The 18,958-nt window shown below is 42.8% G+C and overlaps 1 protein-coding gene across 1 annotated transcript in view; it reads left to right on the top strand.

Moving 5' to 3' along the window:
* Nucleotides 1–16,936, top strand: part of NEGR1 (neuronal growth regulator 1) — a gene marked incomplete at its 3' end in the record, with an annotated part of 295,437 nt that extends 278,501 nt beyond the window's left edge. The window contains exon 7 of the mRNA XM_082002645.1: nucleotides 16,812–16,936. Coding sequence (XP_081858771.1) covers nucleotides 16,812–16,936 — 125 coding nt within the window. The remainder of the gene's footprint in view (nucleotides 1–16,811) is intronic.
* Between the last annotated feature and the right edge of the window lie 2,022 nt (nucleotides 16,937–18,958).

Genomic DNA, 18,958 nt, shown 5'->3' with positions numbered 1-18,958 from the left:
AAAAGAAAGAAAGATCAGCAGAATAGCTGAATTAAAAATGCATCTTTAGAAATCACCTGACAACCACCTCACTGGAAGATTTGTTTAAAGGTTGTCAGCTCCTCCAGCAAAGAAGTTCCTTTCTCAGACACAGTCACCAAAAAAAAGCAAGAAATCATGTACTAACCTGCTTAACTCAATATCCTTTGTCAAAATCGGAAGAATGATGTTGAAACTGTCCAAAAACCGTAAAGTTCAGTGTGAAAAATTATCATTCACAATGCTATATGACTTTGCCTCAGTGTAGCAGAACCAACAGAATCTTCATGATATATGAGAACTATCAAAGGTTGCCAGTGAATACATAGATTTAATATGCTGCTTAATTCAAGAGCTTATTTACAATGCCACACTTCATTTTGAGGAAAATGATTCTGACAAGCAATCATTTAAAATACAGAAAGAATGTTTTACAAAAGGTCAGAAGTACAAATATTTTACATATTAACTACTAATAAATTCATTTCCTCTAAGAGTTAGAAGGATCAGCAAATGTCTTCAAAGCTATTTACAATATTTCAGCACAAGACCCAGCCTCTAATTACCAATGTAAGTTGTAAATAATTGTCAAGTATGCAGATGAGCCAAAAATTCTATCAAATTAAAGTAATTAGTTCCCAAGTCAAATTTTTCTGTCGCATTAAAATGCTTTTCCTTTACTCAAATGTGACACTTACAAATGAGGGCAACATTGTCAGAGAAGCAGTTATTGTAGGCTGCCAAAATTGTGTGCACAAGTACCCGATAGCACATGCCGTGCATATTACTTTCAAGACAACCTGTGTTTCTCAGCAACTGACTTTATAATTCCATAGTTTTGTTAAAGCATCACACTTCTGAATTGGGCAAATTTATCAAACTTAAACCCTTGCAGGTGACTCAAAAGTTACACACTTGTAACACTTGTCTGGAAATCTGAGCGTGGTTATCATCTGTCATGGAGAGTCGTGGTGCGTGGCTCTTCTTGGTTCTTCTCCACTGAAGAACCTTTCCAGACCGCATGGTTAAGGATACAGATGAGAACTGCGTCCCCACGTCATGTATTACAACACAGGGATGGAGGAATGGATGGATGGATGGATGGCTTGTCCCAGTGCTTTCCCAAGTGTTTTGCTAGTCGTCTTCTCAATGTCCTCTTAAGTGAATCTATGTTTACCATGTCCAGTGGAAGATCATGACCCATTCTCCTCTGTTTAATTTTGGACTTCCATGCGGAACCCAATGTCAGCCTGTTCCTAGACTTGGTGTCTGTACCCTCTGTTTATTTTGTCTATTTAATTTTAATCTAAACGAGTTATTATTGTTTTTGTTGATTGTTATTGCTACAGACGATAACAAAATCTGGGCTAGATGTGTACTGTAGACATGCAGATAAGAGGGTAGTCCCAGCCTTGAAGACAGCACATCCAAAACCAGCAGTATGAGCAGAAAACTGCATAATATCATGAAATAATTTCATTATTTATTTGTTCCTTTCCTGCAAGTTTTCCTTAAAATGATCCCTTTCTATTGCTTTCCCACTCTATTTTTACAGTTGTTGCTATGCCACATCTTCCAGACAAGACAAAAGGGTTTAGACTCAAAAACATAAGCTGATTTTGGGGTTTCGTTCACCCGGACTGTGCCAAGAGCAATGCAGGTGAAGCATGTCTCCTGGAGTGGAGAACATGCATGGGAGGAAAGGGTTTTTGCAGGGTGAGGGACACTCTGGTAAGACCTGTAGTTGAAAGCTATAGTATGCCTCTTAAGACATAGAAATGTGTTGTACTTTCCATGTTAGCAAGCGCAGTGGTGAAACCCTGGCCCAGGTTGCCCAGAGAGGTGGTCGATGCCCCATCCCTGGAAACATCCCAGGTCAGGCTGGACGGGGCTCTGAGCAACCTGCTCTGGGTGAAGGTGTCCCTGCTCACTGCAGGGGGGTTGGACTAGATGTCCTTTAAAGGTCCCTTCCAACCCAAAATATGCTATGATTCTATGTTTCTATGATTCTATGATCTCTCTGCTAAGTACTTCTGCAAAATAAGTGAAAATTATTGACTTTTGAATAATGAAAAATATGTATGCTACAGCATTTTAATACATTTTTGCAAATCTAAAGTACTCTAAAAAAATTGAGAGTTTCACATATACAGAGCTTGTTGACTAAAAAAAACAGTATACACATATGCTTCAGAAACAGCGTATACATCACACTGCAGATATACAAAAAGTCATCTTTCTAGAAGCTTGGAAGATGAATGTGACATACATATATACTCACCAGAGTGTAGCTCCAGGGTTAGGTAACCATACACATCATATAAGCCTACAGTACATGGGACCTGCAATTGCCTAATATATTAAGATTCCACAGAAATAAGCTCAACAGAAATTAGTTCTGTTATCTATCATAAAGAAGCCTTTAAACTAATGGAGGGCTTCAGTAGCTGCATCATTTAGAAAACTGAACTAAAAGTGACTTCGTGCTTCATTCTCAACAGAAGAGCTTCTTTTCTCTTTTCTACAAATTTTGAGTTTTTCCATACATAAACTCAGAAGAAAATGGTTTTCTCACCAAACCTGTGACAAGAAGGACAGTTTGGGAGTTTACATTTGTCTTTTGGATTACAGCTTAAAATGTACAACAAGTAAGAATAGCCCCAATTCCGTATCTATTCACAGCTTGTGTCTGAGCCCGTGTATGTCTCAGAACTAGGATGGCTTTACTGAGACCTTGGGAAATATGACGAATCACAGAACAGCCCAGGTTGGAAGGGATCTCAAAAGAACACCTGGTCCAGCCTTTTGTAGGAAGCGGGACTAGAGTAAGTTGTCAACGCCCTTTGCAACTACCACACGCCATCCCATACAAATCCAATGCCAAGTATTCTTGTGTCTGCTCAGACTCTGGTGCACAGCGATGCAGTACCTGCGTGCAGACACGTAACTAGCGTATTTTAAACCTGAGGTCATTTTTTTTTACCATCTCCTTTTGTATCAGAGCTAGAACGTGTTATTCTGGGCAACAAACGGCATTCGTTTAAGTGGGGTCAAACATAAGCTGCATTTCCTGGCTTTGCTGACTACAGTGGCGTTATTACGATATTTTTCTGCGGATAGAGAATGGGATTCTGTGTATTGTGCTGTCGGTTTACACAACTCTGTATCGAGGCGTTGCCTTTGTTTTATAAAGCGTTGGTAATTCTGAAATCCAATGGAAAAAATATCCAGTCGTGTCCAGTTCTCAGCTGAAGGAATTGATGCTTTAGCCAGGAAATTCAGCAGGCTTCAGATGTCTATAGAAATGTCTTGGTAGTGGAACTGAGGATATTTTCTCTAGGCTGATTCTTTCTTTTTTTTTCTGGCAATGACCACAAGGTCAGGCCCCCCAGCGAGCATCACTAGAAGGAAGAGGCTGGTTACACACAACAGCCCATCTATCTAAGCAAAAAGATGCAACATCATGTTATTTATTGCAACACCATGTTATCTATCAGCCAGGTTGCACAGGTGTTACAATTTTTATTTCAGTACTGTGCAATTGTGTTCCAGCCTACTAAGCACAGTATTAATGGAAACATCTGCAATTAGGCTCGAATTTGGGGTTTTCAGTGGGGGCGGGTTTTGGTTTGGGTTCTGTTTTTTTGTCTGGAGGTGCTTACAGGCAGATTCCATTTCTGAAGCCAAGCTTGTAGCTTTGCCTGTGCAATCAAGCGGGGGAGATGGCAATACGATAATCTCCCTTGACTTTTGTTAGAATTTTGAGTTGGAATTTTCACCATTTCACGGACTATTTTTATTAAATGGGCCTTATTTTGCTAATGAAATCCTAGATATTGTTTCTGGCTCATTAATGCATGCTAGTAGATCATATAACTCTGACTATCAAGCTAGCTTTGCATTTATTCAACTTTCTCATATATGCTCCAAAGAGGCAGCGTGGATCTGATTCCAGGAAGCACTCTTTGCTTGGCCTTTGGGCTAAGTAATAACTTTTATTTGAAGGCAAAGTTATTTGAGTCACTGAAGATAACCTTACCAAAGAGATTACTGCTGCAATAAAACATGAAATAATATTCAAAAAAATCTTTACTTTTTTTTAATAATCCTTGGGTAAATTATTTTTAGCACATCTAAAGAAGGAAAGAAAAGCTTGGCAAACTCAAAGAAAATGGAAATCGGGTTTTATTTCAAGCCATAGAAACAACAGTGCCCTTTAACTTATTAATAGTTTAATGTGGGAACATTAGTGATAATTATAGCCCTTCAGCATCTGATCCCACAAAGAAATGGGTTAAGACTGCAAGTTTATGTAAAGTTTTTTAATCTGTTGTTGTTCCTATTATGCAAAAAGGTAGAAGAGAAAGAGGAAGGAGACGAGAAGGAAGCGCTTAGTCTAATGAAGTAAACCACGCATGAACGGTGCCTGTGGAAATAGGGCAGTGAGATCCAGGAGGAGGCAGAGCTCATCCGAAGATAAATTTATCCTGGGAATGAGAAAATTCCTACCCATTCAAAAGCGCAACTGTGGAGAAACCTTCCACTGATTGCTCCCAGTGGAAGATAAGTAACTGCTTTTAAGATAGATCTTAAGGTATTTATGAGAGAAATGACAAGACACGATGCAGCAGCAGAGCTGGGTTTGATAAGCCAAGAAGCATATGCTAATTATAGGTTCCACAGCTGCGTTCGTTTTTCTACAGGAATTTAAGACGTGTTTAAAGTTTTCTGTGGAGTTTGCATGCAACGGGTACGTCCGTAAGCCATCTGAAGGAACTGAGAGACAGTTTTTAGGTGAGGGAAATGGAGCTGCAGCCCGTGCTGTGGACTGGGGCGTTGTCTCCAGGACCTGCAGGCTGAGGTGACTGGCCTTTGTCTCTGCCACGAGCCACCCTCCCTTTCCTCCTGTGGGACCTCTTATATCTCCAGTCCCAGAAAGAAATTAAATGTGTCAGTCACTGCTGATTCTGGTGCATTCCTGGTTTATTATTTTTTAAGGTCCAAAGAGAACTTCTAGGATGGTCTCTTCCCACAGGCAAGAGAGGTGGTGTCTACGGTTATTTTGGACAGGTATTTGTACACACTGCTCTTAAAACTCTGCAACGATGCAGATTCCTCATCCTTTCCATGCAACCAAGGGCTAAGTTTGCCTTCATAGGTATTCTGGGTCCTACCTGCTGCAGGTCGGACCTGTTGATCTTGTTCTACCTGCTACAGACACAAGCAGACCATTCCCTTACCTTCTCCAGGGGCCACATTCATGTGTATCCCACCGCTGCTATCAGGACTTCCTCTCCCCCTTGGGTTTTGAATTGTCCTGCTGTTCCAAGCTTTCCTCCTCGGTGAGATGTTCTCGTCGTTCTTCTCTGGGCTGCGTGCAGTCAGGCTGTGCATGCCCTGAAGCGACCCATCCACGCCAGACGCAGCTCTCCCGTGCTGAGGAGAGCAGCAGCGCTACGTCACGGGCTGCACTTCCATTTAACACCCCAGAAACGAATTGCTCCTTCCATAGCGAGGTAGCACGAGTGACCCACTGTAATCACAGCCGCTGTTCTGAGGAATTGTCAAAGAGTCAATTTTCGTTCTTCCAGTGCGCGCGCAGTTGGCTGTTTTTGTTAAAAAGAGCAGAATTTTTTTGGCCTTATTGAATTGAGTATTTTTTCCCTGGTCAACAGATTCCTCTTAGTCGCTCAGTTTATTCTGAATTTTAATATGCCCTCTGAATGCAAGCAGCTCCTTCTCATTACAGCACACCCACCTCTGAGGTGCTTGCATTAAAATCCCAGCTCGGGGCACCTTGGGACGGCCCCTGCATCGCTGGTCAGTGCTCGGAGGCTGGAGGGAGAGGTCTGGGGCGGCCGGCGGCTCGGTGCACGCTGCTGTTTGCTCGCACAGCCGCGTGCAGGCTCAGCCTGCCGTGACAGACGGCGAGATGTCTGGTCAGGGCCACCGATCCCCTGCCCTGCGTCGCGCGTGGGACAAGGCGCTCGGCTGATTTCTGCTGCCTCCTTTACCGCTTAAAAGCAGTCGGGTGATGATCTGGTTGAGCAAGGGCTCATCCCGGGCTGGGGCTGGTACCTCCTCCGTCTGTTAGAAAGCCGTCTCAGACCCGCAGGGCTGGTACGCATCTGCAGCTCTGAACTTCCTAAAAGACGCTTTACTTGTTCCAGTATGACTGCACTTCTCAGCTGCACACAGAAATTTGAGATAACTGGAGTATAAAGGATGTTTCTGTTCTATTATTCTATTCCCTCACAGTAATTTCCCTCATAAATACGTCTTGGGATTATGAAATGTTCCTTGCAGGAGAAAGCGGGTACGCCAGGGCTGTACTATTTTATCCTGTTAAACACTGAGGCACTCCGTGTTCATTCATCCTGCTTCGTTCGTCCTATTAATGTATTAGAAGGATCCTTTTCCTTTGCATTATTTAACGGAAGGGTTTTGTTATTTGATACGATCAAGTTTATCTGCGTCTAAATGAAATTCCATTAAAGATATACCGTGCCACAAAAACAACGCATAAGGGCTTAAAATTGGTTTTGTTTTTGCAGCTGAGACAGAAGCATGTCTGCACTATCTGAAAGATCAGAGCGAGCCGCTAGCCGCTAGCGCCGCTAGTTTTCTGATGTCACGATGCCCAGAGACATTTGCTCGAAGAAATAACTCGATAGACAGCAGCACGAGGGGAATCTATTATTTACACTGATTATCTACGAAACAGACCTTAGTGTTAGGGCTGCTATTGTTAAGAGTTCCTCCAAATCACCATTTTTTGAGCGTTACCTGAACCCATTGCAAATACAGAAATACGGAGTTACAAAACCAGCACGCGCCCGGCCCCCGCTGAAAAGCCCCCGCTTCCGAACACCGCTGAGCCAGGTACAACTAGAGTGAGCAACAGCTACAGGCAGTCTTAGGTACCACCGTGTGATAATCGCCTGTAAATGGGGGCTTTGCTATTGGCAGCCGTCTGCTGAAATTTAAAGAGCAAGTCTGGAAACAAATCACACCCAGGTAAATGAAGTTTTAACACCGCCTTTGGGTTGGGAAAACAGTAGCAATGTAAAGCGCTTATATTCAAATGTATTCAAACGCGGTGGTTTGGGTTGTAGCACGTTTTTCAACAATTCAGCGGTGCACGGCTACTGAATAGAAAACGTTAATAGCTTCTGTAGGTCTCCAACTATCATATCACTAATAATTAGAGCTGAGCTCCTTCAGAAAGCACACACTGGCACTGAGGACCGCAGGGGTTCCTTTGACACGCAAAGTAAACACGTCCAAAATCAAGGTTTTTGAGTTATCAGGATCTTGTGCCTAGGCGTAAGATACCCCATGTGCCTCCCTTCTTGGAGAGGATTGTTTTCCTGGTATCTTAAATACTATTCAACAATAGCATCCATTTAATTAGAATTAAAAGGTTATCTTACTCTCTCTCAATTAAGTTACCCAAATTCTGCCAATCTATCTGTAACTTTACAAATGATTGGGTTACCGTGATTTTTTAAAGTATAAATCAGCTGGAAAATTTACTCACCATTTGTAAGTTTGGAAAATTGGAGGTTTGTTTCTCTAAAATAATACTCCTTTTTTTTTTTTTTTTTACATTAAATATTTTACTGTGAACAATAGCCATCAGATTTAAACCTGGATTTCTATGAGAAGAGTCAATGACAATTTGGAAAATAAAACAGTAGATTTGGAAGCTGGCTGGAAGGAGGAATAAGTTTTAGAAAAACACCTGCAGTTTTAGGGTTCCATTTGCTGGCACAGCTTTTGAAAGCGGGAGAGAGGCTGCTGAGAGGTGGTTGACCCAGGCAGGTCTCAAGGCAGTGAAACTAAGGAAAAGAAAACAGGAGGCCACAAAAATCTTAAAGGTGACCTGATTCAACAACCCCTCGGCATTGCGGCCGCCCCTGGAGCAGGGAGCTCCCCACCGCTGCCTGCCGGCGCTCTTCCCGGCCCCAGGACCGCATTCCTGACAGCAGCTCTGGGGTGATGGCTGGATCTTTAGCTGCATCCTCTTCAGCCCGAGCACGGGCCGCTCTCCTTCATGAAGGGAGCAGTTCTGTTTGCGAGGACACGTGGCTGGTGAGTCAACCTAAGGGGGCTGGGGCGCTCCCGTCTCCGTACCATCTATACCGAGATGCCTGCACTAAGTACTCTGGAGAAGTTGCTGACTTTGGAAATGCTTTGTTCCCGAGAGTTATTTGAGAACAGAAATTAAGACACTTAAAAACCTTTTGCATATAGTTAACAACCTCCATCAGTTATGGTTTTGATTCCTCTATAAGCTTAATGAAATGCAGCTGTTAAGTGTTCGCTAAGTAGGTCTAGTTTGAACAACGGCAAAATGTGTCTGGCATGCCCCATCACATTAATAAGCAAGCAAAAATCATCTTACTTAAAATTTACATTACCGTGTGTATTTTTAGCTGGTTTTAAATGAGTACTTTGCTGTTTACAATATTTAGCATGAGTCATTTGTCAGTGTGCGAGTGGGTGGAATGGGAAGGGTGACTCTGACTACGGCGGAGGGCAGGGAGGGAAACGCGCCTCTTCTGCTGCCTCCTTGGACATCTGCTTCTACAGCCAAATTCCCAGGCAAAGATCCCCACAATTAGGAAATTATAATGCTGGGTGGCTGAGCTAGTTACCATGTTTTGATTGCTTGACTTTCTCTTTAGTCCTGTAAATATCATATTTTATATTTTAACGCAGTCAGAATCACTGTAAAGAACCAGTTTCAAATTAGATACAGAGCATATCACAACTGGGGTCTTTATGACCGAAACAAGAAATGCTTTCTTATTTTCTGTACATGCACAGCGATACGCACAAACACACACAGATATAATATTTCACTTTAAAACATTGCTGGTGGCATATCTATCTTAACGGTTTAAAATATAAGCTTTAGTGCAACAAACAGTTGTTTTTTGCTTCTGGAGTTATAGCAATAACCTTTTATTCTCTGCATTCCTATTTTAAGACTCAAAAAACGATACATTATTCATTTTAATTAGAAAAAAAACCCAAATCATCATAAGCAATTAATTTTACGTTTTTCTGCATCTCACAGCAGCCTTGCGTGAATGCCGATGAATAGGACCTGACGATACCCCTCTCTTATCAATTCCATCAGCCTACTGGGGGGCTCATCTTCCGAATCTTCCTGCCAATGCTCACATTTCAGAGAATGACAAAGCCACTCTTTTAAGAACCTCGCACTTTTTTGCTATATCCTCCACAGCTCTGTCTTAGAATAAGCTGAAGAAGTTGCATAAATCCATCCAGGCAGAGTTAGCTCACGGACAACAACTTTTGCAATATTTCCTGTCTCCTTTCTCAAGGATTTTCAGATATATTTGTCTCGGTAGTGCTGAGCGACTGCCAGCTAGAAAGCAGACAAAAGCAGAATTCTACCCAAAATTACGCCCACGCTACCCAGAGGATGGCTGCACAGGCATTAACAGAGCAAAATTTCGCTGTACCCTATACTAATGTATTTGATGCAGATGATGCTATAAGGCTGCGGACTCCTCTAGCACCTTCCTCCCTTGTTCCCAGCATAATCCTTGTCCTTATGGTTTTGTGAGCAAGGACTGGGGAGACAAATGAGCACCGCGTGCAGGCGAGGACACGTCCAGTGGTGTTGAGCTGCCTTGTTGAACCGTTTGTCATAGTAAAAATGTTTGTCAGTGCCCCGTGAGGCATCACATGCAATGTGCTTCACTTTTCCAAAAGCCGGGGCTGCATAGCTCTTCACTGGTTTCTTCACTTGACTTTCTTCGCTGGGATAAGCAAGACATTTTGACCATACCTCATTTATGAAATAATCTCTTGCAAATGTACACCTTTATTTAAAATACAAGCATTTTGCATTTCAAATGCATTCTAGGGATGTTGGCCCGGGCAGTGCTGCACATTTTTCTCTCGTTAAGAGGGATTTCAGTGATTCGTACCAGTAGGAGAGGAACACCAGGCGGGAGAGGACCTTCTGAGTCACCACATCCAGCTCCCAGCTACCACAGACACCATCCAAATGCATTTCAGCATTACTTAAATTATCAGCATTTTCCAAAGAGTCGTGGTCAAATCTCTGTTTAATCGAAGTCTCCATCTGGCACACACTTCAAAAGAGCCTCGTCCTTCAGATTTATCTATTTAACTTCACTAGTGAATTTCCCATCACTGTAAATTTCCTGTCTTGGGCACTTAGCCTTGAGGATGATTGCATTTGCATAAGAATAAACAAATTGGTGTCTTCGCTGATTCATTTTTACACAAGATTTTAAGGTTTTGTTCTCCCAAGGTCAAGCTTTCTACAGTCCTGCCTGGTCTCTGAGGCACAGACTGAGCTTTCTCTTCTTGACAAATTTTCCTTTGGTCAAAACACTCATAAGCCGGTTCTAGCGCTCTCCAAGCAGATTACCTCTCCTATCACAAGCCATTGCTTTCTAATTCAGTCTTTTATAGACTGTCGACCCGCTCCTCCAAAGCCATAAATCCTCAACTAACTTCAAGTGTAACAATATTTAGAGATGTTATCTGCAGGACTCAACTGAGCCTTCAGAGTCCCATTATCTTACAATCTTTTCTTTTAAAAAAACATTTTTGACAGCCCAGTCTTTTTCATTTTTTTTTCTTCCTGCTTTGACCTTGAGTTAGTTTATTCCTTCCTTCTCTATATACTTTAAATGTTGCACAAAAAAATATTTATTAAGGCTTTCCTATAATAAATCATTAACCTGAATATAGTTAAATGAAACGCTTATTAACATCTCCCTGTATAATCCATTTAACAGAATTAGTCTTGCTTATTCAGACAAGCTAAAGAGGTCCGTGCTTTTGTCTACAAGGCATCAGCATTAAAGCTTATAATTATTTCTGGTTAATGCAGTCCTTGGTGTTAGGAAATGTTGGTTTGCACATTTCCGCATAGTACTTTTCCTAATCTCTTGTATTAATTAGAGATAGTGATATAATATTACTTTGCTCCTTTCTATTCACCACCAGGAGAGATGTCTGAATATAATCCTATCTGTGCTCAGAGTGTGCTTAAATATTTTCACAACTGCTAACTGTTACAAAACATTAGGATTATGTAGAATAATCACTAAATTAGAAAAAAGGAGAGCTTGATAAGGGTGCATGGATGTCAGAGGTGTGCACACCTTGGCTGGTGGTCTTGCTCTGACAGCAGTGGAGGACAAGGCAAGTGCCGACCTCAGCAGGGGTTTCTCCTTCCGCAGGATTGTGACACTATGTGAATGACCCTCAGGAAAGACGCTAGATGCGGTCTAGTCAAAAGTGAGAAACGGACCTGCTGTTATCGATAACGGGTAGCACAGGGAGTTACAGAGCAAAGTGGGGAACGAGGGCAGAAACTTTCTCTGCACGTCTCGGCCCCTGCTGCAACAAGAGCGCCCACTCGCACGGGTCTACAGATAAGATTTACACTGGATATTTAAAAAAATTTCTTTACTGAGAGAGTGGTCAAGCATTGACACAGGCTGCCCAGGGAGGTGGTGGAGTCACCATCACTGGAGCTGTTCAAAAAACGTGTGGACGGGGCACTTCAGGACACGGGTTAGTGGCCATGGTGGCGTTGGGTTGATGGTTGGACTTGATGATCTCAAAGGTCTTTTCCAACCTTAACGATTCTGTGATAATGTTAATGTATTAAGGGAGATCAGGCGAGCCTGCTAATGCTTATAAGGACAGGGCGCAACACGTGCACACAAAGCCCACTCCGGCAGCCTACTGCTCTGTGCCCCTGCCGAGGGCTCCCAGCAGGCAGGTGCTGCCTGCGAACCCCCGGGGGCGCGGGGCTCTCCGCAGAGCTCCGTGGGGGAAGACCCACCCTCTGGGAGGGGGCATGCACAGGGACCTGCCAAAGCCCTCCGGGTCCCTTCACAGTTCTTCAGCGACGCTGCCGCCTGCGCAGCTTGACACCTTGCCCTTACCATGAGGGATGCTGCTTGTTGGGCTCTGAGCAAAATCTAATGACTTATCCGACAGCGAGAAAGTAAATTATTATCCCTCAATGGGACATATTAATATATATATTTATATATTTTGTAAATATATATATTAAATATATTAAAATGTATTTTAAACTTACTGCATCTTCTGAATCCTACATCATTTCATATTTCAAACATCCAACTTTTCATCAAGCTCATTTTAATCTTCTCCTGGATGGAAATTCGCTTTCCTTTAAGGTGTCACTACCACGGCTCTGAACTCAATTTGCACTGCCAAATCAGCACAAGGGGAGCCAAACAACTCGCCCTTGGTTTCCATTTCAGCTAGCTACCAGACAGTGTTCTGGATGAGAATCTTTAGCTAGATAAATACCTCTCTGCAGGCCAACCGCTGTTCTCCTTCCCCGCTCTGTGTACCAAAAGCTTCACACGCTGTAAAATCAGTTATAAACAGAGTGCTCCGTTGTAACGGTGGTGATAGGTATTATGGAAATGCCCAGAATAGCTGCAGATGTAATCACAGACTCAAATAATTCATGCTTTTATTTAATGCCTAATCATACATACCCCCACCATTATCTTGCTGTACAAATATTAAGTCTGCCAGTGCACGTGTGTGTCTCTATAAAACAATGACATTCAATGCTCAGATCTTAGTGGGGAAAAAAAAGGAGCTGTGAGTTTCATGTTATTTTCAAACACTTAAATCTTTTTCTTCATTCCTAAACTAAGGTTTTTAGTCTGACATAGAGGACCGTCAGAAAAACCCTATGAAAATTAACCAGTCCAAGTACAAAAAGACCTCGCCTACCATTACACAGCAATGACAAAGCAAGCAAGGACTACTTAGTACTTAGCAAGAATGATTATTCATTTTAGATGAATGACTAAGCAGACTGTACTAAGAATCTTTAAATTTTAAAAGTAAGTTTGTTTCCTTTTTGAAGTTTGTAAAACACCACAAAAGATCTACAGAATTTTATGAATATTTGGGAACAAAACCTTCTTTTGCCAGCAAAGCAATTAGGTAGCCACAGGAAAAGTTGATCAAAACACCGAGGTGAAAAAGGACTGCAGAAGCTTATTAATTTTTAAGAATTTTTAAGAGTCAAGCACAACATTTTAAATCGTATGCCACCCAGTAGACTCACCGTGACACTGGAATTGATGCAACCCCGTTTGCCTCTAACAGTGAGAGAGGGACATCTGCTTAGAAATTCGCTTTGGAGACTAGAAACGCCCGGAGATTTCGAGAAGTCAAATTAAAGTTAAGAGGCATAATGATCTGGCAAGACTTTCCCAATCAGTCACCGTCCATCACACCTGAGACAACCGGGTGTTCCCCAGCTGAGCGCACAGGCAGCACCCTGCCTGCTTCTGCCAGCCCAGCTGCCCAAAGGGTGCTCTAATTCGGGCTGCTAATTACAAAAGGAGACTATTAAAGGAAGCCGAAGAGCAGTCAGGCTTTCTCCACCAACAGATGGATTAGAGGGTTGAAGCAGCGTGATGCACGTGCTGGTCCTGTGCAGGCACATGGCAAATGTCTTCCAGTTTGAATTAAAATAGCACGGCTTTTTAAACCTGCAGTGTACAGTTCCAAAAAAGCCCTTTAAAGCCAATATCTGATCAGATTGCCCGTTGGCATGCCGTGGATTTTGGGGACATTTCCACAATGACAGAAATGTCTTTGTTTGGGAGGACTCTTGGGGCTGTGTGGCCCCAAATGTGAATAGCTCTGGGTTTATTTTGGTTTTCTATAGCAAATGTCACACCGCGGGTCTCGGTAAGTGAAACTGTGCCCAGTAGGTCCTAATCGGCAGACCCTAACGCCAGCAGGCTCACACCAGTTTGCCCGCTTGAAAGGAGTCTGAGGAAATGGAACAGGTATTACAGGGGTTGGAGAAGAATCTTAAATTTTGGCTCAAGCTCTTTCAGAGCATCAGTCCCGGCGAACGTGGAAGCCACACAGCACAGCTGGATTTTATTCTTACTGTAATGCCAAAGACAGGTTTAAAGAAACTCAGAGAGATTATTAAATGACTTTTTTTAAGTGAAATCTGGTTTGTCAGACCCAGCCATAGCATCGACACCCTAGGTCCTCGGTGTGGGTGAGGTGTGGGACAAGGTGGAGTTGAACAGGGCTAATATATTGCCCATGGGTCAGCAAAACCAGCCCCTGCACTCGCTTCTCACCCCTCTAGTACGTGAACTCAGCCCTCGGGGAGGTTTATTCAAACCCAGCAGAGTCCAGTCACTTAGACTGGTCCAGATTTGCTTCTCCTTCAGGTTTCTTTCACATCAAATTCTGCCGGTTAGCCAGCTTTGGGAACCATAACTCTTTTCTGTTATCTACCCAACTCTATGTATTTTTCCCCCATTAATTCACCTAGTACCTTTGTGCTGAAACAATCCAGATATGATTTAATAAGCTTTGGAAAGATAGTACTAGTTCATATGCAGGAAATCAGATTTACATAATTTTCCCCTCGCTTTTATAGCCGCCGTAGTTCAAATTATCTTTACATTGGGGAAACTCTTTTAATATGATAAAATGAAATACCACCTACGCTATGCTTCAGCTTGCTAGCCTGGTTTTTGTAATAAATTAAATGTTGATTTGTCATATTGACTTGTCACAGAAAGTTCCTTTTTAATGAGAAGAGAGCTCCCTGTCCTGCAGTTAGTCATGGTTATAAGTCACTAAACTAAGCTTCAAAATCAAGTTTCGTCTTGTAATTTTTTTTTTATTCCCTGAACCTTTCGCAGGGGGTGGGGAAATGAATTATTTTTGGTTTTACCCCATGCTCTGCACCTAATAAAATGTCGTACGTTGAAAATGGACACGGTAGCACGTAGCTCAGATTTCTGTAGAGAAAGCAAAGGGACATTTATGTTTCAGTGTCCAGACTGAACAAGAATTGAAATTCAGGAGACCGCATCCTGCAAAAGCAAACCTCCCCCCTGCACACACCGCCCAGCGAGGTACCGCTCTCCTCTCCGGGCTCCATCCTGCCCGCACCGCCCCACCCTCCTGGACACCCCGGCGGCACGGCCCGTGTCTGCGGTCGGGGGTGCTTTGCTTCTCCTCCTCTTCTCTGCCCACAAGGGAAGCACGTGCGGATTCGGTGAGGTTTGCTCATGCCGAAGCGGCGCGTACGCCGTAGCCTGGTGTCTCCCTGCCGGCAGTGGACTTGGCACCGGCGAGGGGCAGCAGTGCTGTCGGAGGTGGCTCGCGCCCGGGCAAGGCGGTGGGACAAGGTTTGGCTTGGGCCCAGGGAAACCGTCTTCTGCACCGTCGGTACCTGTTCGGCGTAGCCATCATCTCCCATGTACCTGCAGAGTAGAGCAGCTGGCTGAAGTCTTCTCTTCAGACCGTCTCTTGGTGTTCCTGGTCCAGATAGCCCAGTGCCTTGAGGAGGCCCCGGGAGGGCAATGTGATGGGGTGAAAGGAGAGATCCTGCAGAAGAGGCAGGATCCTCCACGTGGTACCCGACCCCCCAGCAACCCTGGTCTCCGAGACAACCTCTCCTCTTCCTTCACACATGGCTCACACGTTTTTCAAAGTAACCATGTTAGTGATTTCTCCCTTTTGCAGCCAAGCCTTTGGGTTGAGCATCCCCAGCTCATCAGGAGCGAGCTTGGAAATTTCTGTTCCCCTCCTGCCTTTCCGACACCTCTGTTCTCTGCGAGGAAAAAGCCTTGAGCCCCAGGACGTGGGCCCCAAGCTGCCTCAGTCTTGCTCAGATCTGCATCCACGTTTCTGGCAGACGTTGGGTCAGTCTAGTCAAAAAAGCAAGTTCTGCAACTTGTATCTAAGTAAAGTGCCATTGACATAAGCAATGCCTGCTTGTAGAAGCAGCACTCGATACAGGGCTTGCGCAGATATTATGTCTTAGAATAGTCTGTATTATATTCATATAGTCTGGAAAGCAAAACCTTTGATACCCGTGTTCAACCAAAGAGCACAGGATGCTGTCCACGTCTATAAGAGCTTGGAGTTTCATGCATCATAGAGAAGAAAAATATTTGATTTGTGATAAATTTTGCATGGAAATCTGCGGGCCAAAGTGAGCCTACAGTGTTCATTTAGCAGCCAAACATCCCAACAGCATCGTCGTGATGGCTTTGGCTGGGTGGAGGATGAGGAAGCAGGTCCTCGCCCTTCCTCCTGCCCGTGGCTTTCCAAGAACAAAAGGGCCGGTTTCTGCCGGGTGCATTCCCGTGCCGCAGGCAGGACAGCCAGCAGCTGCTCAGCCGTCTCCTCACTTGTTTCTCGACCCTGTTTTCTTATACTTTAACTCTTTTTTTGCATGCACTTACTGTAATATTTACTTAGGAATTTGAGAGAGGCTTTGGATTAAAGGAAGTAAATACAGTTTCTTCAAAGAGGCTGAAAATAAATATGAATCTCTTTGGCTAAGCAAAATTGTCAAACTTCGGCTTCTAAAGTCAGACAGAAAATGAGTTGTTTTCCAACAGAGCTGAGTATATTCACCTCTTACTGATTTCAGTGGAGATCTTAATGCTCAGTAACTTAAAAAACAGATAAATTATTCAGATGTTTAAACATGAAGCCCTCATCTGATGTTAAGTACTCACATTTTTAAATGCTTGCCATAATAATGATTTATCCTCTTTAAAACAAGAAGTAATATTCCCTGAGCAGGAGGGCTTGGCTACCTTTGCAGCATTTTCTCTGGTTTGCAGAAGAATGCTTTTGCTGCCCTAATAGTTAACCTGGAAGAGTGTGGGGGGTCTGAGTGGACGTTTTCACTTAACCCCTTTTTCTTCTCTTTGCAGCTCCCAGTACGGCCCAGTACGGGATCACTGGTGATGCCGAAGTCCTCTTCTCCTGCTGGTACCTTGTGTTGACACTGTCCTCCCTCACCAGCATATTCTACCTGAAGAACATCATTCTGCACTAAGTGTAAAGACCCATAAAAGGCTTTTAAGGATTCTCTGAAAGTGCTGATGACTGGATCCAATCTGGTAGAGTTTGTTAAAAGCAGCGTGGGATATAATCAGCAGTGCTTACATGGGGATGATCGCCTTCTGTAGAATTGCTCATTATGTAAATACTTTAATTCTACTCCTCTTTTTGATTAGCTGCATTACCTTGTGAAGCAGTACACATTGTCCTTTTTTAAGACGTGAAAGCTCTGAAATTACTTTTAGAGGATATTAATTGTGATTTCATGTTTGTAATCTACAAGTTTTCAAAAGCATTCAGTCATGGTCTGCTGAGTTGCAGACTGTAGTTTACAAAAAAAAAAAAAAAATTGCAGTAAAAATGTGCTTCTTTAAGGCTGCAATACAAATACTCAGTTCCCTTCTTAAATAGCATTCTATCCACATTTACACAGAAACATTTTTTCTTTTTTGATAAAAAAAATCAAATAATATTGCCTTCAAAATATTTCTTCAAAATATTACACATATCTAGATTTTCTTCTAGCATGATATTCAGGTTTCAAGAATGAGCCTTGTACTATAACTGCATTGTGCAGTACTGCTTTCTGTTTTCTTTCCTTTTTCCTGCAAACTCAGCATGGGTGTGCCTTCATAAAACACCACTTTCCTCTTCCTCTCCAATAAATCTGGAATGTGTTTCGGGAAATGCTAAAGCATCCTTTTGAGCATAACAAATCTCCAGCTGAGGACAAAGGTGCTATTGGCTAAAAGGAAAACCTCCTCTCCCATCTCCAGGGGGTCATCAAACTGCTTCAGACTTAACGTTTTTAGGCAATCGGTCAAGGACAACACCAACTCCTTTTTATGTTTTCCATGGACCACCACTAACCAGTAGGCGATCTCTGTAAAAACTAGTTTTCCCATTACAAAACAATGCAAATTATTTTGGGACATCTTTTGAACGTAGGAACATTACCCTTAGTCATTCTAAATCAAAATTCCTAAATGGCTTTAAATGTGAGAAGCTGAATAGTCCCTTTTGTATTACCGGCAAAACCTATGTCAATTGGTATTTTTCTTGCACTTAATTTTGTACTGGTTTGGCTAACTTAGCAATGATAAAGGATGCTTTTAAATAGTAAATATCTGAAAATACATGAAGTATCAAGCAGAATTTTATATATATACATATATATATAAAATACGTATGTATTAAAACGAGGTTGCTCCAATAACTGTACCGAAGTGCATGTTGCCCTCCACGATAGAATCCCCTTTACAAACAGGACTTCGTTGCTGATGTGCTAATATCTTACCACAGCAGTTAAGGCCTCATACGTGATTCCGTAGTACTGCAGTCTATCAAGATAACACTCTCACTTCACTCGGTGAAGGATCAAGTTTCAAAATAGCGTGTAATGCTACTGACTTTTTTTTTTAAAACAGCCCCAGACAGCATTAACCCAAAATGTTGCTCACGGTTGACAGCTGAATTTAAAAATGCCATCTGTGTCAATGGCTGGGACATGACTACGGCCAGCAGCCCTTGAGTGCAAGATGTCCTAGTGACCCCGACAGGTCTGGACTTGCTTACGAAACAACTATCGATGCCAAGAATAATAAAACCATTATCCGCGTTATTGTTCTCCTGCTTTGTATATGAACTCAGGCAGGCGACAATTACTATACTACAACCTCAGGCAGGCGACACAATTACTATACTACAACATTTTTTCTCCTAACGGTAGGCTTTTGTAGCGAGCAATGCCAGACGAGCCCTGCGCATACTCAGCGCTTCCAAATTCAGTTCACGGATACCCCATGTTTCGAAAAGGCAGAATCTTGAGTTTCACTAGTCTCGATATATATTCTCCCATGCTAATGTGTGGCCAGAATATGCAGTGAATCTGTTGTAGTTACCAATAAAGAGTATAAACAGAAATACGTTGACTCCAAAATTCAGCGATGAAATGTCCTGGGTCACTCTGCATGTGTTCAGGGACAGATCGTACTATTCCTACCGTATTATATACAGC

Source organism: Phaethon aethereus (assembly GCF_964289735.1).
Source record: "Phaethon aethereus genome assembly, chromosome: 8".
Classification (NCBI taxonomy): domain Eukaryota; kingdom Metazoa; phylum Chordata; class Aves; order Phaethontiformes; family Phaethontidae; genus Phaethon; species Phaethon aethereus.
The sequence above is the reverse complement of the archived record's forward strand: the minus strand, read 5'-3'. Positions and strand labels throughout refer to the sequence as shown.